The sequence below is a fragment of the Strix aluco genome, chromosome 15 (genome assembly GCF_031877795.1).
Source record: "Strix aluco isolate bStrAlu1 chromosome 15, bStrAlu1.hap1, whole genome shotgun sequence".
Classification (NCBI taxonomy): Eukaryota; Metazoa; Chordata; class Aves; order Strigiformes; family Strigidae; genus Strix; species Strix aluco.
In genome coordinates this window covers 12,885,848-12,900,809 of record NC_133945.1, presented here as the reverse complement: position 1 = coordinate 12,900,809, position 14,962 = coordinate 12,885,848, and the positions used below count along the sequence as shown (strand labels likewise).

The 14,962-nt window shown below is 35.6% G+C and overlaps 1 protein-coding gene across 1 annotated transcript in view; it reads left to right on the top strand.

Annotated features, from left to right (window-relative positions):
* CYTH3 (cytohesin 3) overlaps positions 1–14,962 on the top strand; it is a 53,743-nt gene that overhangs the window by 19,290 nt on the left and 19,491 nt on the right. Inside the window, exons 2-5 of the mRNA XM_074840998.1 lie at positions 9,195–9,277; positions 9,842–9,906; positions 10,334–10,400; positions 14,594–14,712. Coding sequence (XP_074697099.1) covers positions 9,195–9,277; positions 9,842–9,906; positions 10,334–10,400; positions 14,594–14,712 — 334 coding nt within the window. The remainder of the gene's footprint in view (positions 1–9,194; positions 9,278–9,841; positions 9,907–10,333; positions 10,401–14,593; positions 14,713–14,962) is intronic.

Genomic DNA, 14,962 nt, shown 5'->3' with positions numbered 1-14,962 from the left:
TCTTCATATAATTCTGTTTAGTAATACACTACACTTTTATTGGGCAAAATCATAAATCCCCAAGTTAAAAGGTACATGCTGCTTCTGTTCTATGGCTTAAGATACTATTCTGGGAAAGCTATTGCATCTACACTTTTTAATTTCAGAATTTTCTCATCCTTCTTGCAGGCAGTCCAAATCCACTGCTCTTTTGCTACCCATTCTTTCCACTGTAATGAATGAAGGGTTTCAATTAAATATGTGTTATCTTTAATGAGTCACTTAACTATGCTGTGCATATTTGGCATGGTGATCTGTTTCTATCACCTCCTAGGTAATACTGAGGGGGATCCTGCATTTCCTTTCCCAAGACTCCCACTTAAAAAGTGGCTGTTGTTCTGCATTGCAAGTGGATACATTATGTGCTATCAGCTCTTACCTGTGGTCTCTCCTGGCATTGCTGAATCAATCTCTTACTCTGGGGTCCTAAAATTTCTTGTGACCTGGATCTTGCTATGAAAGTGAACAAAAGGAATTCAGAATTTGCAGACTTCTACTCTATAAAGACTAAAGTTTTGTGTTAATACTTACTGTAATGTAATATGCTATAAGCAAGGGCTTTCAAATGCAAACATTGGAGAGAATTTATTTGATTTCAGCTGTAGCACTATGTAACCTACCTATTTGTTTCTCTGGTTTTTCACATATGGGTGCTCTGTGGGAGGAAAATTATTACTGAGTTCTTCCAAAATTATTTATCTGTGAGACTCTGCCTTGCAGCATACATATTGAGGGGGGGAAAAATTGATTCTGTTTGACAGTGTTTTGTTGATCTGATGCAGTGTAAAGAAAAGGCTTGAGACCTCTTATGTTTGGATGGGTAATTTCTGTATTTATACTGGTAGTGTTACTCACAAAGCTGATTCTGACCACCCCTCCCCATTATTCGCTGTGGGGGAAAGAAATCAGATGCAGTAATTTTGTAAAAAAGCTGAAAGCCAACTAAGAAAATTTTAAGGCAATATAAATGCACCACTGTCCCTAAACCAGCAAAACAATGCAGGACTGTGCATTTTTACTTAGGGTGCTTGGCACTGCAGGGTATTACATTTGTCCCACATTACCTCGATGTTACTGTTTTCCCTGTTGAAAGAGGACTATAATGTTAAGATGATAGTATGAGTGCCAGTGTATAGCTATAACACTGTTATCAGAATGGTGATTCACCAGATTTCTTGAACAATAATTGGTAACTGATGCTAATGAAGGCGCATGTTATCTTGGATAATTTCCTGTATCTGTGCTAATCTGTTCATAACCCTCTCCAAAATATTTGCCACTACAGTGTGGCCAACATCTCCCTTTATAATTTCCACATTAGCTAGCATAAAATTTTTCTTCAGTTCTTAAATATGCATGGTCATGCATATTTTAACAGTTTCTATTATTAATGCGAGTATTAATGTATTTGGGTAAGGGACTTAGAATGTTAAGTTAAACTCACTTTTCATATTCAGTAATTTGTATTTACATATTTTAGAAAGAAGAGTTGGCCTAGAAGCATCTTCTGATCTTGAAGCAAGAGTAGAATGACTTCAAAAGAAAAATGCTTCTAAAAGGAGATCCACACTTATCTATTTTTAATATCAGATTGAACTACTTTTAGGATTTAGAGAATACAACCTTGTAAGGGTGGGGTTTCAGGGCTGAGCTGGGCTGGTTTTAGGGCTGGCTGATATCGAGGGAGTTGCTGTCCCCTGTTCCTCCCTGTTACCAGGGGTTTCTGTTGCACCTGTTGCGTTGTCTTGGGCAATTCTGTGAAACCATTGGGCCTGCTAACCTGGCAAAAAACAAACCCAGAAAAAACAGGATCCAGACAGGATCATATATGCAGGAGCAGCAAGTGGCAAAGTGATGCAGGAACATACAGGAGCCGGCACCAACTCGCTACCTGGGAAATCTCGCTCAGAGCTGGTCCCTGTGTGGTTTTTCTTCTTTCTCCCCAGGTGATGCTCCTTTATTTGCTTGAAGGTGGTTCTTTTATTTTGTTGTTGCAAAACCACTTGGCTTCCTAATGGAAATACATCAAAATTAGGAAATAAGATACATTATTGAATATAAGATGCAGAGGAAGCAAATATAATGTAATCGTGGCCTTCACTACTGCCTGTTCAAAAAAGTAACACATCATGATTAGTAAAAAAGAAATACTTATTAACTTAATACTGCTTTCAAAAGGCAAATATCTGTGTCCATGGCATAATTAGGAACTAAAAAGCAAGGTAGATGTCTCCAGTTCTTTCTATGGATATATATATATATATATATAGCGCAAGGTGAAGATCTGAAAGCCGTTATAACAGCTCTGTATATACCTATTTGTGCTTCAGTGCCTTTAAGAAGGGCAACTAATAGCAGCAAGGGTTAGCAGCTCATGCGAGAGCTATGAAAAGCCTTTATGCTCTTCCACTTCACAGCTGTTGTTGCTCATGTTATCCACATACACAGTTTGTAAAGATACATATGCTGCAGCTGCAAGCTCCTGTTCTGTCAGGTTCAAGAAATGCATTTACTGTGCATTATACTTTATAGACAGAAGCATGTTTGCAGGCACCATGGCAAGGCAGCACTTCTGTGTGTGACAGCTGAAACCCAGTGTTTTTTGGAAGGCAGGTAAAATGGGTGGATTGGATCCCCCCCCTCCAAATCAGTGTTATCTGGACCCTGATTTTGAACAATTTTGGAACTGCCTGCTTTCTGCTTGACTAGAGATGCTAATTAAATTATATATGGCTATTTCTGACCAGGACAAAAACATAATCTTGCCTTATTTGAAGTAATTCTTATGGATTATAATAAAGACTGTTTGTTTTTTTAAAAGAAATGATTTAATAATTGGCAGTGCAGTTACCCTGCTGTCTCTTTTCTCTATAGAGTAAAAATGTATTTCATATTTCCAATTTTTATGCTTTTGTTTGTTCTTTCAAAAAAAAAAAAAAAAGTGAATCACTGGTATAATTAAACCTACCTTGTGCTGGAAGTAAAAAAAATCTTAAAAATTTAGTGGGTCATGTCAGAGGGAAACTGTGTCCTCTAAATTTCTCAAAACATATTTTCATGTGGTAATAGGATTAATACTGTTTTCCTACCATGTATTATTAGAAGCCCAAAAGGACAGTATCTTAACTATAACTTGCCTGTAAAGTATCTCCTTATCCTAGAGTGAAAAATATTTTCAGGAACATCTTGTAATGGTGTAATTTCCAGCAGCTAAACAATGAGAGCGATGGATGTGAGTTTGAGGTTCTTTTCTGGGTTTGGCCACTAATGTGCTTTCTGGCCACAGTGTCCCTCGTGACTGAAAACTCTCAAAATAACTTTGCAAGCCATGGACTTGGTCCTAAATTCCTCATACCACCAACGGGTAGCTTTTGTATGTGAAAGGATACTGTGTACAGGATTAGTTCCCCTCTTAATGGAAGTGTGATCGCCTCTATGCTAGAACATGTTCAGCAGTGACTAAATAGCAAAGGTTGATGCAGTAAGGTAGTTAAAAGAAGGAAGCAACCAAATCCAGCTAGTTTTACTGATTGAATTTAATGCAGATAGGGTTTGGTTTTGCACTGTGAAATGAATCTATTCAGAAGGATGTCCTCCTACAAAAACTTCTATGGAATTTTTAATAGCCACAAGTGGTCACAGCTTTGTTTATACATCTTGTCTGAAAGCTGGAAAATGTTCCTATAATTAAGTTTAAAAAAAGGGAGCGTGTAGGGGGAAAGTAAGAGAGAATAGCCTGAGAATATCCGTTGAGACAAATGTCCTGAGACAATCAGATTTGTTCTCAGGGATGAATGTGTATTATTTTAAAGGCCAGAAGAAGCATGTCTACATTCTGTGTACGGGTGAGGATAGGTTTGTTTAGTTTTAAGCCTTGCATTGTGTAAATATCTTTACACTCACAAGATGTTTCAATCGCAGCAAAATTATATTCCATCTAATTGTTCTTTGCTTGAATGGAAATACTTAAGACCACCAATTTGGGGCTGACATGGAAGAAGGAAAATATTTATGAAACCAAGTTAGTTGAGCAATGAGAGTCAGGGAGTTGTATTGCTTCATAACTGGGGTTATAGAATTAGTGTTCTATCTGTTGTTAGATATTGTTAGATGTTTGCTTTCTGCTGGCTATGGATTATTTTACTGTGTCCTCTTGAGAGACTGAACTCTGAAGTCAGCTGAAGTGGTAGAGTGAGGTTGCTTTACACCTTGGCCAGTGGCTGCTGATCAAAAAGCTATAAAAAATTTAAACACATGAGTTGTGGTTCATATGATACCACATACGGGAAAGGGTTTACTGTTTGCTATTGAAAAAGATGAAGGTATCAGGGGTATGGACTTGGAAAGTACTAGATTTCTATCTCCTGTTATGCGATTTGCTCCTAATTTTCAGTAACCTGTGGGACTTTCTTTGCAAATTGATGTGTTGCAGTTCTTTCTCAATCTGGAAAAGACTTGATTTTTTTTTTTTTTTTTTTTTTTTGGTGCCTGCTTGCTCAAAAATGCTTCTTATGTCTTCATAAATGTCCAAGTTCTGGGCTAATGCTCTTGTTTGGATACTGTACTTGGGTTGTCTGTAGTGGAAAAGCATTTAACAAAGTGATATCACAACTGCAGGACTATACACTGATTTCTGTGGCAGAAACAGTTGGGATTTTGTTTGGTTTTTTTCCTGACACATTTAAAGTAAAGAAACTTGTATTAAAAGTGTGTATTCCAGTGTTTGTTTACAGGAAATTAATTTAAGTACATTTAAATCAGTTACAGTAATTGAACAGAGATATGCCAAGTTGGAATATATTAAATTTTTCTTTTTTCTTTTTTTTTTTCCCCTATTTTGATAGTAGGAGGAGTAGTTGTAGTAGCAGCAGCATATACGGTGTTGTGTTGTGCTTTTGTCTCTTGCTACTTGGCCAAGAATATAATTTGTACTTTCAACAACTTTGTTCCTCTTAAATAAAATATCAGTAAGTATAATGACTTCCTATTTAGTAGTAGCCGAAACTCTGAAGCTTTAGAAAAAGGAAACGCTCTCCCTGTAAGCTAAAAGGTTTTCATACAAATGACTTGCATTCGAACTTTGTCTTTATATAAAGAATGGAAGATAGCATGAAAGCATGCTGCAGCTGCAGTTTGTTCACTACACTGAAATACTTTTGTTCTTTTGTAGTATTTAAATGTTCATGCTAACTCCTCCCATCCTGTCTACTTTGTGTTTAGATTGGTGAAAGACAAAAAACTTGGAAATGACTCAGGACAGCTAGAAAATTTATCTTACAGAACAAATATGTAGTATGTGCTCTATGAGCTCTTCTGTGTGGAGGATTATGTGAACACAAGGTTAGAAAAAGCAGAAGTGTTCTAGCTGCTGAAGTCAAAAAGGTGGCTCATGGAAGGGGTGTTGCCAGGGCAGATCATCACTTGTCAAGTATCTGCAATATTTGCTTAGGACTGTAAAGGTGTTTTTAATGCACCACTGTTATTTGTCGGCCATTTTTGACCTCCTGTTTGCTTGACATGAGTCTTAACACCAGCCTTGACACCCAGCATCTCAATTGTGGTTTTCAAATTTTTTTGAATAAATAAAATTAACATTTTTCTTTTCAAATGAGAAATATTCAAAGTGCTTATGCCACTTACTAAGAACACCTGGGCACCACAGCTCTACAGGTTTGCTTTCCCAAGAAAATTATTTTCAGTTTCTCACTGTGGTTCCTGCATTGCAGGTTGCATAAGGCAGTTCATGTTCAAGTTAGGACTGATTGCCATTCCTCTTTAGAAGTAGGATGTATAGTTTTTAATGTTTTCTAGGTGGTTTTGAATCATTAGGGATCATTGAAAAACAAAGAATAATTGATGTGGAAAACACAGATTCTTACGTTTCCTTACTGTAAGGAAGAGGTTTAACTAATGGTGGGTGCACTTTTGTGTTGGTGTGGTGTGGTGTGTGGTGGTTTTTGGTTTGTTTTTTTTTTTTTTTTTTTTTTCCCTTATTTAGCTGCAGTTGAATATCTTCCACTCTTTCTTTCCTTTCAGGTAAGGTAGGCACATCTTCCAATGTTAATATTTCAAAAGGCTTCATTGAAATACAGAAATATTGTTAGATTTTGGTTTAAGACAGAGAATTGAAACAACAGGGACAATAGACATGAAGTCATGTAGCCTCCTGGAGTTGCAGGCTGTAATGCCACATATAGTCTCTTAAGAACCTTGTTTTGGTGAGTTCATTTTCCCATCAATAAGTTTTTCTCTTCAGTGTGAACAGCAGCACTGGAGAAGGGAGGCAGTGATGATAGGCAACTTAGAGAAGGATGAGAATAAGGCAAACATCTTCAGTATCTCACACACATGTTAATTTATGGTGATGATAGGACAGTGCACTTAGGAGTCATCCTGACAAGTCAATCATCCCTTCTCTGTGCTGGTGGTGTGAGTGGAAGTAAAATATTGACTATACCAATAGTTTCTGGAAGCTGGCAGTACTGTAACCCCTGCTCAGTTGTATCCTGGTTCTTTTATTCTCAAAGATGCTGGAATCTTTTGGCTCTGATATTAATACCGTTATTTAAAGATGTTGCATTAATGTGCAGTTTTCTTTAAGTGCGGTCTTCTAAGTGCTCTCCAAGTGCAGAATCTTCTTTTCCAGCAGACTTTTCTTGTCTTGCATCTGGCAGATAGATACTTGATGTTATTTCCTAATGCAAAAGGCAGTCTGACTCCATTTAGTTTATTTCCTTTTTGTCTAACAGCACCATTAATTATACTGTGAGGGTTGTCTCTCTGCTGTGGCTGTGATCAGAGGAAAGGAAAAAACACAGCAGTAAGTCTTTGGGTGCTGTAGGAAAAGAATTGAGGTGTTTGATTTCTTTTCTTTGGTGGGTTGCTTGAGCATAGAAAACTGTTGCAATTTTTGTTGATTCCAAGTTTCACTTGTTCTAGATACTCCAGACCTGTCCCAAGGAGCTTTCACTGTGTGGTAATGTAAGGGGGAAGAAACTGCAGTACCACTCACTGATGTTCTGCTTTGGGAAGAGCATGTGATAGCAGCTAATCCAGAGATTTTGTAACTCAGCTTGAAGAAAAATCAAGCACCATCTATGAATTCTAAATATTTAATGCTTTAAATATTATTTTCTGTTTGGGTTCTGATTAGTATTTCCAGTTGCCAATGAAGGTTAGAGTTACCAAAATGTCTGCTGTGGCAAAGAGTTACAAAATTAAGAACTCTTACTAATACTGGTACTGCAAAATTTTAATCTAATTTCATCTACCAATGTAACATGTCAAAAATGCTTTAAGAATACTTCAGCATACTTCCTACCTAAGAGAGTGATTGATTATACACAGTTTGCCTTTTTAATAATCAACATTGGGTAATATTTTTTTTTTTATTGTCAGTACTCAGTTAACTAATTGGAATGTTTATGGTATGGGTCTGTATATAGTGTTCGTATAGTCATAAAATCTCTTGACTTTTGATGGTTTTAAGATCTTCGAGCATACATGTAAGACAAAGATGTGATGTAGGCACATGTGTTTATAAGGTTTGATGTGAAAAGAATCTTACCGGTATTTGCATACAAGGAATTTTTAGGAGTGGGTGAGTTTCTGATGAGATGAAGGGAAAAAAGCAGGTAAACATTTTGAAGTCTGGTATTAGTTCAACAGAAGACCGTCATTTCCTAAACTGGAAGTAATTGAATCATGTTTGTATCTGGAGTAGTTAAATGAGATCATTTGCCGTAATTACTTCATGTCTAACAAGGTCTGTTGCCATTTGGATTTTATGTTATGATTTGAATCTTAAAAAGAGAGGAGCTTAACCACTGGATGTTGAAAATAACCAATATATTTAATTATTAAGATTGGAACAGAGGCTGTGTTTCAAATGTGTCTTTAAAAATCTCCTGTCAAGGTGAACCTTTGCTTGTGATCCTTTTGCTACAGTCTGTTAACGTGTGTATATGACCTAAAGAAACAGCTTTGGCCATCCCAAGTGACAGCATTTGTTGTGTGTTGCTCTTGGGACAGAACCATTTAAGTATCTTAATTATTTTTGTTGTTCCATTTTACTGAGCTAGAAGGAGAAGCTGTTCTATAATTAAGGAGCTATTTCCAAGAAAGTGGGTAGCATTAAAACTGTTTTTATAGGATCATTGCAGAGGAGGTGAATATTTGTGGTTGATGTCTAGTGCTGTAAAGTGAGTGAGAGTAATCTCTGTCCAAAGAAGTTTCTTGCTAGGGAAAAATCTAATTTCTCAAGAAAAGCAGAGGTTTTGTGTGAATAACTTTTCATGTTTCCTGGTTGTCAGAGACTACAGGGTAAGATGCTGCTGCTAGAGTGATGGACAGCCATAGCTGTGTACAGAAACATGTTTACATCTTCAGTAGCAAGTGATTCTTATCAACAGGGTAACGTATTTGTTTTTGTGTAGCCAAGGAGAGACCTAAAATTGACTTAAATACTTCAGACTCAAATGATGTTATACAAAAACATAGGTTTGTGATACACTGCATTAAATAACTGATTTTGACTGTGTATTTATTTGTATATCCTACCGATGGAAAGTATTTAGGATGTTAATATGTTAGTATTGTACTTAACCTGCATCTCTGCTCTACAAAGCAACCAGATCAAGGGATGTTATCTGAAGTCAGCACCAGGATACGCATCTTGGTAACAAGTTGTATATAGCTTTGGATTTTTTTTGGCTTTTTTCCCTGAAAGATAGTCATGTCTTTTGAATCATAATTAATTTACATGAAGAATTTTGGTCTGTTACTGAAATAATTGGAATGATATCGGACTTGAATTTGTCAAATAAACTGTAGTGCAAATCTTACCACATATTATATGATAACAAGTTCCCTTTGATCGTCTAGCTTTCTTTTGAAAGATAGTTTCTATCCATAGTCATTCATTCAATTACCTTATGATTTTATAAAGTAGAATTCCAGTAAATTAGGTTTGTGGTTTTTGGTTGTATGTTTTGGTTTGTGGGGTTTTTTGTTTTGTTTTGTTTTGTTTTTTCTGAAAATGATTCCAACTTAAACAAAATGCCCTGATGGTTCATGTAAGCTTATTTTTCTTAATCAGGTTTCTGTGATGAAGGATGCTTGGAAATGCTAAGACTGTACATTTTGCTCTATTCCAGTGCCTGATGACCTCTCCATAGAAGAAAGAGAAGAGCTTCTAAATATTCGTCGCAGGAAAAAAGAACTGATTGATGATATTGAGGTAATTCATTTATCTGTAAAGGTCCTTAGAAGACTGATTCAGTAAATTAAGTATCAGTAAACTGCATACCTAGGTATGTATTCCAGGCAATGTTTTTAAAAGCATAGAAATGGCTTAAGCTAAATATTACTAATAATGAATAGGATTTATGCATCATTTGTGTGCTTTTAAAAATGCTAACTTCTGTATTTACATAATGCAATATGTGCATATGTACACATTTGTGTAATCAAGAATTCATTAAACAGCAGATTTGCATACAGGATAGGTGTGAGTGAGAAATCTGGGTAAAGAAATTCTATGCTGCAATTGGTAATGGCAGTTTGGTCTTCATACTCTGACATGAGCACACACTGGGAGTTTAGATCCATGTGTTTAACAGTCATTCAGTTGTGGTAAAATCTTTAAGCTAAATATCTAAGGAAGCCGTAAGATTCATCATTTTTCTTCAGGTGACAGCAAATATTAGAAAATAAAACCTAATGGATCATATTAATGTATGATAGATGACTTCAAAAAGTATTTTAATGTAGGTTAACATATTGTCCTTCCTTTTTTTGGCAGAGATTAAAATTTGAAATTGCTGAGGTTATGACAGAAATTGATAATCTGACTAGTGTAGAGGAAAGGTAAGTAATGCTAACATATGGACATGATTCAGTAAGACCTTGGAACAGGTCTTCCAGGAATAGCAAATAAAAATAGCTTTAGCATGCTAAACAAATATTGGATCACCTTTATTCAGTCTGTTATAAAGTCTCTAAAGCCTGACTTTATCCTGTTCAGGTGTGTCATTTGTTTGGCTAGAGAATATGCTGGATAGAATGTAGTATTTTAGACTGTCCAATTGGTAATGATCTAGTTCTCTGAAACTGTAATCATTTGAAAGAATAGTAACATAACTTTCCCCCTTATAAAAAGTGAATGTCTTGTTTTTGTAATAGAAAGTACAAAGTAGCCAAAATACAAATTAAAAGAAGCTCATCCAGAAGTTGTTGTTTTTGTAAAAGAGCAACTGATAACTGCTTGTTGTTTTTATTTTTTCTCCATGTGTAGCAAAACTACACAAAGAAATAAGCAAATAGCCATGGGAAGGAAGAAGTTCAACATGGACCCTAAGAAGGTAGAGGATTTTTTTTTTTCCACTTGTCAAGAATCAAGTTCCTGCTTGTAATATGATCTATGACAAATACAGTCGTGTTTTCTTAAGAAAACATTTCTGATAATATAAGTTCACAGGCCTTATTTGTATATCCTATAACACACTGAGCAGAGAGTTAAATCAGAAGCAGTCATCTAGATATTTGCTAGTCGTGTGTGCTTTTTTCACTTAAGCGAACCTTTTTCGATAATGGAGGTTATTTATCAACAATCAAATATGACAGGTATTGATTGAATTGGCTTGCAGAAAGATGATATGTACCCGATAGAGGTGTTCTATGTTGATATGTCAAACTTAATTCTAAAAATATTTTGATGTTTGGTTATTAGTGAGGCCATATGGGGTTTTTTTATGCCCTGCTATTTTTTGTTTCTTCTAGAATACCTTTAACATGTTTTTTAATTTGTTCTATAGACTTTCATATTTGCATATCTAAATTCTGTTTGTGAAAAAGTCATGTGAACATTTGTGTGTTTGTATACATATATACCTATATATGTGTAACTATATGGCTTGTACAAACACCTACAGGTAGAAACTTGGTTACCAATTTCAAGAAGTGTACCATGCATTTTGCCAAGAAGTAGTTAATTTCTCTGCAGTGCCTCTACTTTTTTTTTAAATAATTGTTAATTTTCTGGAAAATTCAGGGACCTCCACATTTTCTTACAGACCTCCCCCGATATATTTAAAAGAGCTGCTTTGACATATTTGACCTTTAGCCTTTACTTTTCATTTTACATCTTCCTTGCTTTGTTTTACTGTCTTCTGTTGTTTGTAATTGAGATTACATTTTGAATTTGTGGAGAGTCTTCTTTAAGGTCCTTTTGGAAATTGTTTAGCATTTGTTTTTCTGTGTTAATTCTTGACATGTTTTCTTTCCAATTGTATTGAATTCAGTTACAGTTTGTGGCTTTTCTGTGATGTTCCAAGTACAGTGCTGGCTGCTGTTCTTAAGGCTGTTTCCAGTCTACCAGAAACACTCAAATACTTTGAGATATAAAACCCTTTTAAAGCTACTGACCATGTCTTTTATTTTTATTTTCCATTTTGGTGACTGTTTAACTTATGTTGAGGGCAGAATATCCCCAAATATCTGGATAGTTTGCTGTTGTCCTCCAGCTCTTTCACATCCTAGAAGTTTGTGGCAAAGTCACAGGGTGATGTCAGATGCTTTCATTCCCATGTTAACTATTTTTTGTTGCTGTTCTTGCTGGGTGAAATTTTTCTATAAATAGATGCCGTGGCTGCATTGCTACTGTAACATAATTTAAATGTGGTAAACAGACTTACAGTAGTAATTTCTTAATATGTCTGTGAATCAGTGGTGGCCTGCAGTAGCTGGCTGCTCTAAAGCTAGATCATCATGTTGTTTGCAGCTGCTACTTTCAATTACAGGCAGCTAAAACATACGTCCTTCTAATGTTGAGAGAATTAACTTGGAGTCATTGCAAAAAGGATGTTTTTCATTCATAAATGGGAGGGAAGATGGTCTCTGGAGTTAGGAATGTGACAGAACTGGGATAATATGACATGTGCTGAATCCCCCAAGTTTTCTTCTCTAAAACCAAATAAGAGATCGAATGCTTTCATATCAGCAGGAACAGAGTGAGGTAATTTTCTTTTACCGCTTTTATTTGAAGACCTTTACATGTTCTAGTATGTATGTAGAGCAGTTCTCCCTACCTCCACCCAGAAAATCCTTGTTCAAAATAGCTGTGTTTAACGCAGTTACATGATGTAATATCACGTACCCCGCTGTTTGGATTTGGTTAACTAGTGTGGGAAGGGCTGTAACGGTAAAGTTTGTAAAAACACTTCAAGAATCTCTGTGCAGAGGACATAAAGCCATGCTTGACATTTGCAGCACTGGAAGTCAGTACTGCCTGTGTCAGGCCCAGAAAATGAATTCCCTGACAAAGGCAGGGTTTAAATAACTGCAAAATTTGTAATTAAGCTACTGTAAAAGCTATGAAATTCAAAGCAGATTTAATTGCACTGACTTTAAAAAAAATCTATGGAATATTTGTAGTGAATATTGAATATTTCTGTAGCCATGAATTTTGTGTGGTGAGATAAAACTAGTACAGCTGTCTTCCTTAAGAAAATTTACATCAAGACAAAAGATAGTGTAGGAGTTGATGGGGGGTTGGCAGGCCTATTTTACCATTTATTCCAGACGCTAGAGATGATGTCCCAGACAAATTCCTTTTCCTGTATATTTAATTTGGGTTTCTTTAACAGTTTAAGAGTTTTTTTTAAAAAAAAAAAAAAATCCAGAAAAAGGAGATTTAGATTTATTTTAGTAGTATGTTTAAGTATCTGCTTCTGTGCACAGAAATTTGTTTTCTGTGCTTCTAGTCATGTCCATTATCTTTTTCAGGAACTTGTACAACTTCTTTAAAAGTATTATGGTCAGTCTGTTTACACTAAGCGTGAATAATACTTGTTTATTGCAGGTGTTGAACAAGGGAATGTGCAACTGCTATTTCTGATGTCTTTTAGAAGGAAGGTTCTCTGTTGGTTGACAGCTGAGAGCTTTTTAAATAACTTGGTATGGGAAAAAACATTGTGTTTCATAGTCAAATGATTTTTTTTGTACAAATATTTAGTTATCAAGTAAGCTTTGAAGGGATCACTTTTGAGGAACGCTCAGCTATTTCTGCTTCAAGATAAAACGGATATATTCTTTGCAACGAAATCATGTCTGTTCTGAAATGACTTATCAAAATATTAAGTTGTCAGAATACCAGCCTGTCATTGAAATTAAGTTTTCAGATGATGATAAAATTGTGTTGAGAGAATTGCATTCCAGACTTTTTGAAAAAAGCTTCAAGCCTTATAACATCACAGTTCATTTTCTTTGTTAAATTAGGTCAGACAATTGACTTTTTTTTGTCAGTCAGGTAATAATTTCATTATAAAAAAACCAGAATCAACTAAACAGAAGGATAATTACTTTTCTGAATGTTGCTGCAGGGCCTCCTGTGCTATATCAAAAAATAATGGGAAGTTTTCCCAGTTGCAATGAAATAAAAAAGAAATATATTCCATTTGCAGAAATTGAAAAACTTCTAATATTTCTGAAATTATGAGATATTCTAGTAGAAAAGATTTGGAATAATTTATGAAGCTCTTCTGTTCGTATTTGGAATCCAAGACATTAAGGTTACTTACAGTTGCCATTTCTACTTTTCACTAGCATGCTGTTAACAGCTTTGTGAAAACAGCAGAAATAGCAACATCTTCGTTGGGATGTGTGGTGGGAAAAAAAAGAGTGCTATCTCTTCATGACCTGCTGAGTGTTGGAGTAACATTCCTTCCATCCTTTATGTAATCTTTACATAACTCTTAGTCTCCTTTCTTTACCGCTTTGCAGAAAGTTCTCTGGGCATCCCTAGAGTGTGCCAGTTATAGGGCCAGTAATTTATGGAGGCATAGGAGACCAGGGGCTTGATCAAGCACCCACTGAGGGACAGGGTAAGACTCTCCTCCTGGTTTTGATAGAAGCTCCGTGGTAGAAGCTTGACTGGTTCATGAACAGTCCTTTGTGAATAGTTTAGTTTCAGCACAACCAGAAGTCACTGATAATCGCAGTGTCAGCATAAACTCTTATAAACTGATTTCAGTATCCTCAGCTGAGACTTCTACTGCAAGTAGTGGCTTGATGTATTGGGTGGCAGTTTGTAGATTATAACAGATGCTTTATTTTGTGTCATGGTGGTAATTAAGTTATTCCTATGTACCTCTTAATTATATGATTTTACAGATTATGTCTCTGCAGATATTTATGCACTATTGTGACCAGGCCAACTCACACATTAACTCCAAAGAGCAACATGGAATCATTATTCAATTAATATTCGATATTTCTATTGTTGAGGGATTCAAACTGCCACCTAATACTTTTAGCCTTAAAAATGTGTTCTCAAGATAATCTTTAAACCAGTACTAAATATTGCTTATCTAACTGAAAAATATTTGTTTACCATTTCATTGTAAAAAAGAAAAAATTTGTAAGCTAATGTAATACTTAATGTGCTGTATATATGTCTGTGTCGGTATATTAATAACAAATGTTATGAGCAGTATTTACATAAATGCTTGTAGAAGAAAATATAACATTCCTTTTCCTCTGGAATTGCTCTTCCCAGGGAATACAGTTTCTGATAGAAAATGACCTCCTGCAGAACACTGCAGAAGACATTGCACAGTTCCTTTATAAAGGAGAAGGATTAAATAAAACAGTAATTGGAGATTACCTCGGTGAAAGGTAAAATAAAAATACTGAAACTTTGTTCTTGAGTTTGCAAAGCATACTTACGGGTTTTGGTAGTTACCTTCCCCTTCACAAGCTGGATGAGAGAGCTACTCTACTACTCTGAGATCTATAAAAGCTACAGTGGGAAGTAAAACTACCATGGTATTGTGATAGGTTTTTTTCTGTTAGCTTGTTGTTCTTTTTAAATGGGTACATAGTGGAATGATATTTAATTCATTGTAACTTACTGTTTTGAGAAAAT